Source organism: Saccopteryx bilineata, chromosome 5 (genome assembly GCF_036850765.1).
Source record: "Saccopteryx bilineata isolate mSacBil1 chromosome 5, mSacBil1_pri_phased_curated, whole genome shotgun sequence".
NCBI classification, from domain to species: Eukaryota; Metazoa; Chordata; class Mammalia; order Chiroptera; family Emballonuridae; genus Saccopteryx; species Saccopteryx bilineata.
The window spans coordinates 180,073,799-180,089,598 of NC_089494.1; the positions used below are offsets into that span (position 1 = coordinate 180,073,799).

The 15,800-nt window shown below is 35.3% G+C and overlaps 1 protein-coding gene across 2 annotated transcripts in view; it reads left to right on the forward strand.

The window, feature by feature from the left end:
• The window catches only part of PPP3CA (protein phosphatase 3 catalytic subunit alpha), a 343,207-nt gene that overhangs the window by 260,182 nt on the left and 67,225 nt on the right, over nt 1–15,800 (forward strand). For both annotated transcript variants that reach the window (XM_066279182.1, XM_066279183.1), the window contains exons 4-6: nt 7,756–7,867; nt 9,268–9,413; nt 12,185–12,324. In XM_066279182.1, the coding sequence (XP_066135279.1) occupies nt 7,756–7,867; nt 9,268–9,413; nt 12,185–12,324 (398 nt within the window). The remainder of the gene's footprint in view (nt 1–7,755; nt 7,868–9,267; nt 9,414–12,184; nt 12,325–15,800) is intronic.

The following is a 15,800-nucleotide window of genomic DNA, read 5'->3' on the forward strand; positions in this document are numbered from 1 at the left end:
AGTTGATTCCTATATGCTTTTTCAATGTGTAGAGATGCCAGGGAAATTGCTAAAAGTAAGATTTTGCCTTTTGTATCTTTTATGTATTTTCTACTTTGCAAAAATTACATATTTGCATTACATAATTGTTTCCTGTCAAGAGAACTAATCAAAGGTGATTAAATAAGCAGGAATGTGTTAATATGGTATGCCTTATAATTATGAGACAATAAGGTATTTTTGTAAGTTGACAGTCAAATACATCTGTATATCTGTCTGTATTTGTGCATGTCTGTGTAAATAGACTACAGGTGTTGTGTTTTGTCTTTGCTGCCTGTCATCTAACTAGGGTAATTTGTTTAACTCATTAATTAAAACAAAACAGATAATCTTTGAGTGGAGGTTCTTCCTCAGCCTCCCATCTGCTTCAGATAAGTAGAAAATAATTTAGTCTAAAGACAAGTATCTAGTTTTATTCACATTTGTTTTTCCTGGTGCTTAACATGGTGTCATACATAGAAAGGGCTCATTAAAATTTATTAAAAGAAATGGTGAAATAGGAGTAAGTTTTAAAGATACAGTTTATGCTATAGTAGATGATATTATAAGTGTTTTCAGAAAGAGAGAACTAAAAAGAAAAATAGTTTTTCTAAATTAAAAACAGAACTCAAGGTTGCATAAGTCTCACAGCACCATCAGGTATTTATAATAGCCATAGAAAAGAGACTCTAGGTTTTTAAATTTCCATCATAATTTATTTACTATAGAATAGTTAATACTAAAAGAAAATGTCACTCTTAAACATCTTTGTTTTTAAAACTATCATATTAACCTTATTTTTTTGGTAATTTAATTCACTTCAATTCATTGACTATACACACACATAATATCCACCAGTATATGAATCCTTTCTTTATTTAAGAATAACATATTTATTCATGATGACAAAGGAAGAAGAGCTGGTGTTGGTATATCCAAAAGAAGGAAGTATGTTTTTGGAATTTTTTCTATTTGGTAAATGTGTGTTATCAAGCACATAAAATGTATTTGCACTATGATCAGTACTGTAGGGAATTTGAAGAAATATATATCCTTGCTCTCTAGAAAACTAAATCTGTGTAGGAAAATATAACTATAAAAAGCTCTATAGAATCAAAAACCTAGAACTTCTAGGATTCCATTGTTATTTGAACTGATTATTAAAGCCTTGTGATAAAGGAGGTACAGAAAATAACTGCCATCTGCACCTAGAAAAGTGGGGGAATATTGAGAGTGTGCGCGTGGCTGGAAATGACTGAGTCAAAGAACAAGTAAGATTTAGCTAGGAGAGAAATTAAAGCAGGAAAGGGATAGGGGAAGAGATTAATAAATCTTATTCATGGGCTAACTTGACCAACTTGGCAGGGAAGTGTGATTTGAGTACAAATTTTTAAAACCTTTGTGTTACATTAGGGTTAGTATCTGCCAAGAGTAAGAAAAGAAAAGAAAAAACCCTGAGTGTCATGGTGGTTTGCACAAGATAGAAGTTTATTGCTCTCCAGTAAAAGTCTGCTGATGGGCAGTCATGACAGGCAGAGTGCCGGGGCTCAGACTCTTTCTGCCTTGTTGCTCTGACATGGATGGTTCCATTCCAAAGGTAACCTCATGACCCAAGACCCCAATTTCAGCCATCATGTCCCCACATTCCATTCAGCTAAAAGGAAAAGGTGAAAGAGAAGGGTATTTCTCTCATTTAAGGATGTTTCCCAGAAGTGGCACTGCTACTTCAAGTTGGGTTAGATTTGTTAGGGCCAGAGGTGATTTTACGGGGTAGCCAGGTTTGAGAAAGACTTCAGAGGCAGAAGGCAGCCGTGGGAGGTCCAGAGTTCCTGCTGCCTCCCTTAAATTGGGGTTCTGTGGGTATTTAAAAAATCATTTTAGTTAACTGTGAAATTCATCTTATTTATTTAATGTTTATATGCTCCTGTGAAAGGTTCTAAAGATGAATAAAATAGGTTTTCTACTTTCCTCGAAGCTCACCTTCTAAGCAGGGGACAGCCAAAACTATCCTGATGAGGGATTATTTTTATTAGCCGAATGATGGAGTGTGATGGTGGAAATTTCTTTTTAGTATCCTAATATTTATGATTTTAACAAGTTAATTTGTTATAATTTTTACCTAATCAAAATTAATAAAAGTTTCTTATTAATTTATTATTAAAGTACTAAAATACCTGGTATTTGAGTAACATACGGCACAGGTGGACTTCAACATCTCATCAGTTATAGTTTCGATAATATTTCTTATTCTTACTGGTCTTTATTTACCTTTTATTTTTTTTTTACTTGAAGAGTTTTGACTTCTGAATCGCTAGCCTCAAACCATTTAAAATTTCCTAAACCTCCCCTTAATTAAATTAGACCTTTTTATAACTCTGTTGTTTTAAAGTAAAGAAGTTAAGAAGCAGTAAACACTAACTTGTTTCTCAGCACATTTTTTTTAGTGTACAATTGACCTAGATATTTGAACTGTGAAAGTTGTGATATTTTATGTAATATGCACCTTTTAAATTCAAGCAGCAGATCAAAGAATGAAACCAAATGTTGGTGACATCAAATGTAGGCATCATAGGACTTTTAAAAGTTCTGAGACGCATATATCAGAGTCCCCATCATCAAAAAGAGCTCTTTAATTAATCTTCAGGAGTCTGAGGTTACAGACTCAGGGACTAGCCACATGCATACAGAAATGACAAAAATGTGATAACCTCCTCTGTAAAAATGATCCATTTTGATTTAACTGTGACCTTTGAGGGGCTTTGGGATTTCTCAGTGATATTGTCATATTTAAAATAGGACAGACATTTATATAAAATATACTCACTGAGAATACTTTGGGGCTTTTTATTGTGAATTAAGGAAGCCGACATTGTTTGCATGCTGTAAATGTTATTGTTTGAGAGGTATAAATGATTTCATTTTTCCCTTACAGCTTTACAAAGAACATATAAATGTGTTCCTCTTGTGTGGAAACCTAGGCCCAGGGCAAGTCACGCACGTAGTAAATGGCAGTGCTGAAATTGAGTCTCTGCTTTTGCCACTGTACCCCAAACCTTGGCAATGCCTTCACTAAAAGAACCGCACACCTACAAAAAAATGGACACATCAGGAATGCAGAAACGGATGTACATTCTCACATTCACTCACACATGTGCAAACATGCACGCACAGCCCTCTCCCCACCGGTATGTTCTGAAGGTCACAGCATTCAACATAAAACATTTCCTTTGAGTACAATGCTGTTGGTTTAAGAAAAATCCTACACTGGAAGCTCAGTTTTTCAGTGTGCACTATCCTAACAGGCTTCAAAAAGTGCTTTCTTCATCTGAATAATTCAGGGCACCATAGCAGGTATTCTCCTTTGGCTCTCCTCCGAGCAAAGACAAGAACTCAAGTTTAATTTTTACCAAATCAGCTTTGAAGGGTGGGTTTGGATTTCATGCAGTTTCTGCCAGGCAGCATTTACAGGCACGAGGTAATGTGCTCTGGGCAGTGCATAGAGCTCATTTTATGTACTCAGTCCCTGCCTCTACCCCCATCTTCTCTTCTTGCCAAGATCAGAAGCCATTACCCACAGTTAGCCCAAATAAAACAAGCAAGCTTTTGAGTAGTGATGAAAGAAGTAATTTTGTTTTGGGTAATAATTTGTCTCGCACCAAATATCATCCTCTTTCTAATGATTGCATTATGCTACCTAAAGTCTTTGATGGAGCAGATGTGTATACATAGGTCCGTGTCTGACTGTGTTTTTCTGGAAAGGCAGGGAAAAACAGAATCCCAAACAGGCATGCACAGCTGTTTCCTTCTATTCACTTCCTTGGGCTCCCTTTCCAGCCATTGCGCCTGGCATCGCCCTGAGCCTAGCAACAAGCCACCCGCACGCCCCTGCTGTACTTATATCCAGATCTCAGCCCAGACCTCAAACACATTTAAGCACGAAGAGTTGTGTTTATTAGCTGTGAACTCATAGACTAGAATGAACCATGTCAAGTCAAGCAATGTTCCATGCTTCTGCCTGAGAATGACAAGCAAACGGTACAGCAAGCAGTGTCAGGTGGCAGGGTGATGCCACAGACACAAGGAAGAGAGTGTCTGTATGTCTCCCTGCAGCTGACCCTCTATATAGCACACTGCTGTGCCCCGGCTGCTTCTCTGCGTGCTCATCAGACCTGGCGGATTATGTCTTGCAGGAGCTGCATTTGACATTGCCAGAGTTTAGATATTTTCCCAACCGGTGCACATCCTTCACTTAATTGTCTTATGCCTGAGAAACGGCATTTTTGATTGGAATGTGTCATAGCACATAGTTACTTTAGAGAGCTAATTGGTGTATATTTGAAGCCAAATATATAATTTTTTTTACTTGTTTGCTTCCTCTTTAGGGGACTGTATTCTTTAGTCCCCTATGCAAGTTTTCAAGAATGGTCCTCATGAAAAGGTATGAAATGCTGAATAAATCATTGCTCTGCTATTATCAATGAGCCAGTTGAAGAAGAAAAATAATATCCTTAGCTTCAGAGAGAAAGACAGAGCAATTATATAGAAGAAGACTGTCTTTATGATGAGAATTGATAAAAAGGTAGAGAATGCTCAATGTCTCTTTTGAGTTAACCCAAACTTATTTAAAATTGGAAATATTTGTTTGTTTTGAGAAAGACAGTACAGTCAAGGTCCAGTTGAAAGTGATTAGTGCAGCTACTTTACATCTCACACTGTAATAAGGCCAGCGTCACTTGCCTCTTGGTTTCCACCTTCACCATTTAATTCAGTGAAAATTTTACTCAGATTAGCCATCTGATACCATGGAGTAGGTGAAAATATATAAGTATTTAGCTGGTTTATATTTCATTGCTTATTAATTGTGATAATTTTTTATAAGACTTTTCTTTTTAAAAATAATATCAGGTTATGATTTTGTTTAAGATCTTCGGCACTGCAAAAGTTAGAACTTTAGATGGCAGAGCAGTTGCCAGCAAGACCGTGTTGTGCTTGGCAGTCCTCTCGCAGCAGATGCTGGGTGAAGGCTGGCGGGCTCCCTCTCCGGTCCGCCCTGCCCTGTCATTACCGTGCCACTTCTTCCATGTTGGCTGCGTCTGTGCTTTCAGTCAGTGTTTGGGAAGATATTATATTCCTGCCACAGGGGGGAAGGAAATAAAATGTGAAAACAGGATTCTTATTTTTAGGGTCTTTTGAGACAAGAACTTGCAAATTGCATTTCTTTCCTTCCTTCCCTCCTTCCATCTTCCTTCCTTCCTCTTTACCTCCTTTCCCCTTTCTCTTTTCCTCCTTTATTCCCTCCCAACATCCCTCCCTGTCTCCCTTCCTCTTTTTCTGTTTTCTTTGTTATATCTTCCTTCTGATTTACAGATTTACAGAAAAAGGAGCTAATATTTCCTAAACTCCTATTTCACATCCATTAAATAATAAGGGACATTTAATGTGAATTGAATTTTTTAAAAAGTTAATAAGTATGATAGAGTACTATAGAATATTGTTGTATCACTCTTTGAGGTTTCAGTTATGAAAGAAGTACAGTAGTTAAGACTAGAGGTGACAAAACCACATGCTAATGTCAAAACAGGATCTGTAACCGACAGCAAAAAAGAATATATGGGTTCTAGGATATGTTTCCTTTAATAATATTGGAGCATGGTTAAAAATTGTATTTTAGATTTTAGTTGGAGAGATAATAGATTTGTTTTAAAATAAATTGTTACTGGCAAAGCTAAATAGTTTGGTATTGTGGTTACATTTCCAAAAGAATATTGATGGGGGTGCAGGAAGTACAAAGGAGCCTCTGTGTGCTGAAATGTGACTGGACTTGGGTGGCAGTTTCATGGGGGTGTACATACATAAACATTTAGTTGTACATTGAAAATATGTGCACTTTGTTGTATATAAGTTATACTTTTGTAAAACAAAAAATGAAGAAAACCTTTCTAAAAAGTAACTACAGTATAGCCAAAATATGTTTTTCTCCAATATAGAAATAGCAAATGTTAAATATAGCAATTTCAACAAGTAAGTACAATTTTTAAAGACTTTATATGACCATTAAACCTCAAAAGTTAAAACCAATTTGTAAGTATGTATATATTTATATGTGTGTGTATGTATGTAAGGTACAGCCTTGTACACTTTAAATTGGAAATAGTTCTCTTATTGACATTGATAATCATTTATAAATATCTTCTCTGAAATGTGAGATGAGCTTGAGTAATAAAAACTTTTTATGAATATGGAAGTGCACCTATAAAACCTGATACGTAGTAATCAGAGACTCATTGAGCCACATTACTACCCAATGAGATAACAGGGAACTTTTACAACAGATCCTGATGCTTCAAGGGTCACTTGGATAAGCCACTTGGTCACCTTCTCAGAAATAGTAATATCATTTTTCATATGAACTTTAGCTAATAACTATAATCAGGAAAATGGTAACTAGAAAATTAAGGACATATAATTTGATGTCAACCCCTTATTTTTGTGTACAGTTACATAGTTGGGGACAATATCTTGCCTGAGAAGCACAGTAGTACATACTTTTCCTGATAATCAGTATTTTTTTCCAAAACTTGAGCTGTATATTCAAACCTAGTTACTTTCACTCATTTAATAAATTGTCCGACATGATTATTCTTCACAGGTAGCACAACAAATGAATTACCAGTCACTTTTTCCTTTGGACATTATCTAGCATGTTTACTATAGGTTGGAAAGCTCTTCATTAAAATGTAAATATTATGTGTATTTTGGTTTCAGATTTTAGTAACCAGAATCATACTTGTCTCAATATTTTTGTGGTTCTTGTCTCAGTGTTTTTGTGGTTCTATATCTTCTTAGCTTCACTTTTAGAACATAAACTTAGTGAGAATTAAAAAAGCATATTTGTTTTCAAAGACTAGTTTTCTGTTCCCTGTGGGTTCTTAATGAATGTCAGTTGAGGGTTGAAATTGATTATGTATTTTAGAACCCAGAATTTTAATGCACACTAAGAATACAGTATCATTGTGAGTTTACTCCAAATCTGCTTAATTCATAGTTGGCCCTAATTTTTATACTCCCTGAAATACTCAAGTAACTAAATTTGAGCATTTTGAGGTATATGAAATGTTTCCTCAAACTATTACCAGCATCTATATATATATATATATAGTATAAACAGCATATATGTATTATATATTTATATATAAAAACTTAAGGCTTTCTATATCAAGGCACTGAAATGAGAGACAATGTAATGGAGGTGAAGAAGGCTAGTGAAAGAGGGAACATACAGAAAATGCAAACACTACCTGGTCAGCCTGAGCTTTCAAATTATGTCCTGTCTTTCCTTTTTTTCTGTTTGTACCTGACTTAAAATAATACTATAATAATAATTAGCTTTATAGGGAGGTGCCTTTATTTTATTTATTGTTCCCATTTCTTGTCATACTTTTACATCAATATATATTCATTTTTTAGTATATTTTCTTTCAGGCTTCTTCCAGTAGATTGTGTGCAGTCCAGGGTTTTCAGTGACTGTATATATATTTTATGTATACGTAAACCTTGGCTTTGTACCAAAGTAATGTTTCCTGCTTGATTTTCAATATCTTCCATAATAAGGTCTAGCTTTGGGGAGACATTTGGTCACAGTAGCATATTAGATTGATGTCTCCCTGATGTGTCAGCAATGAGATGCTTAAGTATAATGATACAGTATTTATTTTTATATTCTTATTTTTTTCTCAGTGTGTGCTGTATTTGTGGGCCTTGAAAATTCTTTACCCCAAAACACTGTTTTTACTCCGTGGAAATCATGAATGTAGACATCTAACAGAATATTTCACATTTAAACAGGAATGTAAGTATATTTTTCAAGTCTTCTCCTTTAACACATAAGTGCTAAATAATCACTATAAGCCATATTAAGAGCACATTAAAATATGATCTATTGCTTCAAAGTCAAAAACTTTTTTAAAAAACACTATTTTAGGCCCTGGCCAGTTGGCTCAGTGGTAGAGCGTCGGCCTGGCGTGCAGAAGTCCTGGGTTCGATTCCCGGCCAGGGCACACAGGAGAAGTGCCCATTTGCTTCTCTACCCTTCCCCCTCTCCTTCCTCTCTGTCTCTCTCTTCCCCTCCCGCAGCCAAGGCTCCATTGGAGCAAAGATGGCCCGGGCACTGGGGATGGCTCCTTGGCCTCTGCCCCAGGCGCTAGAGTGGCTCTGGTCGCTACAGAGCGATGCCCTGGAGGGGCAGAGCATCGCCCCCTGGTGGGAAGAGCATCGCCCTTGGTGGGCGTGCCGGGTGGATCCCGGTCGGACGCATGCGGGAGTCTGTCTGACTGTCTCTCCCCGTTTCCAGCTTCAGAAAAAGAAAAAAAAAAAACCCACTATTTTATGTCATTTTATACTTCTTTCCAAGCATGGATAGTTAGAATTTAGAATTTCATTTAAATTATAAATATCCTATAAAGTGATCTAAAACTTTGAGTTAATATTTGATGTAATTTATCTTAAGAAATAATTAGATGATATTTTTAGAATAGCCAGAATGCTCCTATTTGGGATAATAATCCCCCCTTTCATCTCATCTCACTCAAGAAAATCAAATGGAGGGCAGGTTCAATCCTGTTCGCAGCACTCTGACTAGCCTCTAGTGGATTTTACAAAATTAATGATAACTTCTTCCTATAGACATAAATACTAGGAGTGAGGAACACTTCATGTATATTTTATGAACTCTTCCTCTCAATATTTTCTGTAGTTCAGTGAAACTAAAATTGTCATTTTCCTATATTCAATAGAGCATGGTAATTTCTCTTAAACATTACATAAAAGTCAGAGAAAAACATTATATACAGTGATACAGAAACAACTTTAGAAAATTTCTTGACTTCTGGTGTTCTATAAGATTATTTAGGGAAATCGGCCAGCTTTCTGGCCAGCTTTCTGTTGGTCTCCTAGTTGTTGGAATATCTGTTTTGAGATACGTCTACAGATAAATAGTAAGGATGTCGTCTCTGCTATATATAAAACTACTAACAACTGAAAAATATGAATGAACAAGAAAATAAATAACAGTAGATAGAAAGTTTAATACATAAATAACTCCTTAAAAGGTCTAATTTAATCATGTTTTGGAACTTTCCAGTGTGTAGTTCTGTGCTAAAAATATGATTCTGTCAAGAAAACATTTTTTAAAAAACTTTCAATGAATGATTCTAGCTATGAAATCATTTTTTTTAAATCATGTTTTACAAGGTAAAATAAAGTATTCAGAGCGTATCTATGACGCCTGCATGGACGCCTTTGACTGCCTGCCCCTGGCTGCCCTGATGAACCAGCAGTTCCTGTGTGTGCACGGTGGTCTGTCCCCAGAGATCAACACTCTAGATGATATCAGAAAAGTAAGTCTGGGATTTTCCAAGTCTGGACATCCTGAGTGCTTCAGTAATGAAGAGAAGACACTTTCCTGCCTTTATCACTAACTTTATCCTTTTGAACTAACATGAATTAAAGTGGTTGTGAATCTTTTTTTGTATTAATTTTTCTCTAAAGAGAAAGATATATTTATACTTGGAAGAGTTTTTATCTCTAGAATGTCATTTACCATTTGACATGTGTCATTCGAAATGTAAAATACTTGATTGCTAAAAAAAAAAAAAACCCGAAAAAAATGCACCATATCATTTCCTGTTGGTTTGCTTCCAACAGAATTCATTGTATCATCATGGCATATTATAGTTAGAAAATGTTGTTTTGCTCTTGGGAAAATACCACAACTTGACCTTTAAAATGTGTTCATATTATTATTTTTAAAAATCTATTTGTTACAGCTTAAAACTTTAAAGTAACAAGGGCAGTGAGAATATTCTATTGATTATATTGAGTGTCTAGGTAAAAAGTTGAATTTTAACATTGGCTACTAATTTTAACATTGGCTGTTCCTGTTGTTTTAGCTGACAAAAAGATGAGTTAGACTGAATGTGGATATATGTTTTATATGAGAAAATGTAATAATATGGGACAGTTTTATGTAATGGAAGAAGCAATATTTTATTTCTTTGATTATGCTCAATATTCTTTTAAAATTTCATTGGTTTTAAAAGAGAAACTATATTTAGGGAAGTAAAACATTCCAATTTTACCTTAATCCTCTGTCATTAAGGTTCCAGTCTTCAAGTATAAAAATATTATATTTCCTTTCCTTTTAAAAAGAAAATGGATGACTTTCATTTTTTTTAAGATCAAACAAAAGTATCAATACATTAAATAAACCTTTGTTTTCCGCTCTGTGTGTTTGTGTCCTTTTTGAAGGCACCACTACACATGTGCTTCTGTGTTCTGTAACACACAGAGCATTGGTATTGCTGTGTATTTAATGTACTACAGAGACAGGACACTGCCATGAGGTCATGGAGTTCAAGAGAATGCTTCACTCTCTGCATGAATGTAACCAATTTTTTCTTCTATAGTTCGATGAACTCTTGAGATAAATAACTAAACTACTTCTCATAAATTAAGTAGACTTTTAAAATATCACCGGCTGGCATATTTCAGATCTTATGTTCAATTTCCATATATGTCATATAAAGCTCTAGACTTAAGCCATAAAATAGTGTTGAAGTTTGCATTTTTCTATATCTCAGTAACAGTTTCCACCACCTTTTATTTAATGAATTTTTTAGCTATTTATTCTTATTGTAGATAATTTTAATTTTAGGAAGCACTTTGTAAGTTTTCCAAAATAATTCTGTATTCGGGTTGCCTTACCAACACCTTCAACTAGGGATGACATTAATCAAAAAGTCTCCCTTCCTCTGCTCTTCTACCTCTAATAAGTTCTTGTTTCTCAGAAAGAAATTCTGTATTTTTGTGGACAAGTATTTTCTAGGATGAATTGTTCCAAAGACCTAAATTATTTAAATCTCTGAAACAAGTCTAAGTTTGCAGTACATATTTTATGGATAACATAATGGTTGAAATAGAGTATAGTCTTGAAGTTTTTCGTTGAGTGTTGAAAATGTGAAATATTGCTTAGTTCTTTTTAATATCAGTAAAAAATGGTGTGTAGCAAAACCGTGATTTACATCATCTTTTGTGTCTCAGGGAAAAAAAATAATTTGATTGGCTATCAGCCTTATCTATTCACCTGTCCACCTATCCCTGTGGGTTTTTTTTAATGAATATTAAAGTATTGATTATGAAGAATATCAATGCCTAATGGGTTTTAATAGATGTTTTAAGCATTTCTTTTCAAGAGACTATAATATCTGTTGACTTTACTAAATATCCTTTAAGCAGTTAAATCAGGATGACTAAAGAAAAGCGACCTAGGCAAAATGTCATTTTCAGTTGTAGTATTCATACCTTCTAAATGCACCTTTTAAAATTGAAATATGACTTTGGTAGACATTTAGAGCTGGAAAAAGAATTTTATATGAGGGTTTCAGGTAAAACTATCAAGCTTAGAACTGTGAGCTGCAGAATAAATCAGCTAATTTTGGTTTTATTTTACTGCTTATTATTATTCTTGGTTTGTAACCAGTAAGATAAACCAGAATATTCTTGTATTTTAATTAAACACCTAGATAGGCCCTAATGAGTGAGTGCATATCCAAAATGTCAAGTAGCAAACGCTCCCCTTAAAATGAAAGCCTTCTCTTCTCAAAATCATATTGTTCAGTATACACACCATAAGTTGTTCTCATCCAGATTTCTAAATCACAGTTTAATAGAAGTAGTAATAGAAATTTCCCCAAAGATACAATGCAATAAAAGCTCCTACTTAAGAAATGATACACAGAGTCACATCAACTAATAATGACTAGAACACTTGGATAGATGAAGTTGGGGGAACAGAGAAAGATAAAAAGGGGAAAAGGAGAAGGGGGGAAAAGGAGTAATGAGTTAGGAATTAAAGGAGAAGGTAAAGGGTGAGATAATAAATGAGCTCGTCGAGAGGAAGAAGGAAGAAAAATTGGAGAGAGAGATGAAGAATAGAATGGGGAGGAACCAAGGAGGAAGGGAGCTGACCGGAAGAGAAGGGCCGAGGGCAGCTCACTGTCTGTACTTGGGAGAAGGAAGTGGGATATTGCACAACTCTGGTTTCTTCTATTTCCTGAATCGTAAGATTCCAAAGATGAGTATTTTGCTCTCTGTCTTCTATTTTTCTTAGTTAGACCGATTCAAAGAACCACCTGCTTATGGACCTATGTGTGACATCCTCTGGTCAGACCCCCTGGAGGACTTCGGCAATGAGAAGACTCAGGAACACTTCACTCACAACACAGTCAGGGGATGCTCATACTTCTACAGGTGAGAGTGGGCCACCCGCCCTGAGGAGCACCTTAGGTTCATCAGTTTTGTAATTGATCAGTCCATGTGTTTGACTTATTTATGATGTGTCTGTAACTTCTCTAGGAAACAAGTATAGATTAAAGGTTCATTTCAAAAGCCTGGTTTGCATGAGGTCTTAGTACTTGCAAAGTGAAAATGTAAATAAATATATCTATATAAGTATATAGATATCTGTGAAGAATAGAAGAGGCATATAAGAGGCATGTGGTATCAGGGTGGTGAAGTAGCTGAAGAAGATAGTAAGTAGGATTTAGTAGAAAATGTGTTTTGTTTCAAGAACTGTAGGAAAAAATCCAATGCTAACCTTGAATTTCTTCATTTAATTATGTAATAACTTTAAATTTTCACCAGTTTTTATAACAAATCAGAGAAACAAATTTAAATTGCTTCATTAAATTATATTCAAGGTATTCTTAAGTTTTCTTAACTTTATCAGAGTTCTGGATAAATTAAAATTAGCAGAAATATAGTATATAGGTACCATAGTAAGTTTACGGTTAGTGCGTTTTGACAAGCCACATTGAAAAAAATTTATAGCAATTTTTATATTTTCATATTTGCCAGTGTATGGGGATTTGCCTGTCCCATAACATTTCAGAGCAGAGATCAACAACACAGTTAGGTTTTTGCACATCTTCGTGATTTCCCAACATTGCGTGTCAGTTTTAGCCTACTGCATTTGATTACCCTCAGTTTCATTAAGTTCCCTTATCATCAGATATACAGTTTATCTGAAAGGAGAAAAGAGGTCAGGGAGTTGAGAATTTTAAATTTTAGAAGAAATTAAAAAAAAAAACACTTAAGAACCAAAACAATACTCACTGAAGTTTATACTCGATTCCTGCCCTGGCAGCTAAACAAATAGCAAGGCTGGAAGAATTCTGTCATATGTGTTAAGCCACATCTCCCTTCTGTCTCTGGAGTAAGCAGAGAGCATCCTTCTACATATCACGGATCAGTTTAGTCAGTGGTAGAACATTTTGCTCCATATATATTAAGTTTTCCTTGTGGGAAAAATATAGTTTGCTTTTATTCATCTGTTGATGTGATTGGGAAACTGAAGTTTGTGAACAGAAAGTCTTGTACACTGTTAAGGAGCAATCAACTAATAGTTTTTGATAGACATAGTAATAAAGAGGTTCTTTCCAACCCTATTTAGCAGAAAGTTTACAGTTCATTTCTTTGGTTTGGAAAGTTAGGCATCAAAGGCATCAAGTCTAATGAGTCTATTTTGGCGGAAATGAAGTAGCATAGTATAGTGTTTCTGAGAAGCCTGAGGTTTCTTTTCAGTAATTAATTTGGGAGTAAAGTTTTATTAAAGATGTTCAAATTTTTTAGTGAAAAGGTAAGAATTGTTGAAATATATCTAAGCCAAGTGTTCAACTTTTCAAATCTGGTGTTGAATCCCTAAGTATACTGTATTTAAATTACCTATTTGAAACCACTGAGTTGTGCTTCAATAATATGATATCAAATAAAAATCTAAGCCTCTTAATTTTAATATTAAGCCATATTACATTAACCTTTCATTCTTAGCTTTCTGAATCATAAATCATAGTCTAAATTAAGTCATCCTGAACTTACATAAAGTTATGATATTTTTGTTTTTGTAAATACAGACACAGATATGTTTACATCAGAGATAAAGGCCATCAGCTAGATAGATGATTATGCATGTTTTACACTTTTGTTCTCAACAGAATGATTTTTTAACTCCTCTCATTAGAGGTTGTTAATAGATCTTTAGCCTTTACAAATGCTTACTATCTAAATTCACGCCTATAGACTGACTAATGGCAAAGCGGTCTGGATTATGTTTTATCTAAGGCAAATAAAATGACTGTGTTATTGTCCCAGAGCTTCTTGATCCTTTTGTGTTTAGTGCCATCATGAGGATTTCGAGGCATCCTTTGTAATCTGGTTTATAAAGCTGATCTCGAGGGGCACAAGGCAACAAAAATAAATTGGTAGAGAAACTGGTCACAATTACCTGTTGGAGTTATTGGCACTGATTTTGATCCAAAACTCCCAAGTTATATTTTACATGTTTTTATTAAATTTGCATATTTAATTTACCATGCCACCCTTTTTCATGATCTAACTCATTGCCTTGGCCATGATTTAAATAAAATAATGTTATATAGAAAAATATATGTATCAGTAAAATTTATTAATGTTGTTTGTCATTAGTTAGAAAATAGGCAGTGTGACAGAGAGGAAAGAATTCCTAAGAACATTATTTTTGCCCAAGTGCTACTTTTAATTTTATAACCTTAGACCAGAGTTGGTGTATCCACAGGCCTAAATTTTTTATTATTATTATTAAGTGAGATGTGGGTAGGCAGAGACAAACTCCTGCATGCACCCTGACTGGATCCACCCGGCAAGCCCCCTGCCAGGTGATGCTCTGCCTGTCTGGGGCTCTCTGCTCCTCTGGTGCTCGTCAAAGGAGCCATTCCAGCACCTGAGGCGAGGCCGTGGAGCCATCCCCAGTGCCCCCAGGCCAGCTTTGCTCAGCCTCTAGAGCCATGCACATGCCTAAAATTTAAAGGCAGGTAATGGAGATGCTTGAAGCAGACCAAGTGTTGGGTTGTAAAGATTAATGAGCATCATGACAAATTGGAGTTAAAGTTTTTATTTTCATGTAGTCCAAACAAAACTTTCGGCTGGATTAGGTGCTTTGGTTTTCAGTTTGTAAGTCTGCCTCGGATGAGTCATGTTAGCTTTGTGTTCTAGGTTTAGCTTGCTTCAGAAGGAGTGAATTAAATCAGACATTTGAAGTTCTTAGATTTGAAGAACATCTTAACAGTCATTTTAAAAGTGGCTTTGAAGTTGCAGATTACAGTTTACTCAAATAAGTACTGGTCTGTTAGTCACAGATCAGTAGCCTTTAACTTCTTTTCTGCAGTTGGCAGTCTTATCAACCCCTTCTACCTTGAAATCCTCTGGTTCCTCCTTTTTCCCAGATCCTGGCTCTCCTCTGACTTACTGGCAGATCCTAGCCTCTTCTGCTGCCTCTTTCTTCATCTTCCTCCTGCCTTTGACATTATTTTCTTCACATTTTCTCAGGAATCTCAGCTGTTCATCCTTTAGGTTCACTGTAAACTCTAACCTCTATGATGTGATTATAAAATCTATGCCTAGCCCCTTTGTCTCTATCTTTCCTGAGCTTGAATTTTGTATTTCTCATTGTCTGCTGGAAGTTTTTACCTAAGATGTTCCATCGTCATCTTAACCTAAACTCACCTTGCCTGAAAAAGCTATTCTTTACTTTCCCACTTGCTTAATCCCCACTAGAAAATCCTCCTGTTTTGATTGTTTGTTGCTATTACCAGTTCATTCTCCCAGTCATATAGACTAGCAAATATCTTTTCATTTTCTTCTTGCATTGAAATTACCACCAGTCATCAGCATCTTATGGACCCATTTTTATT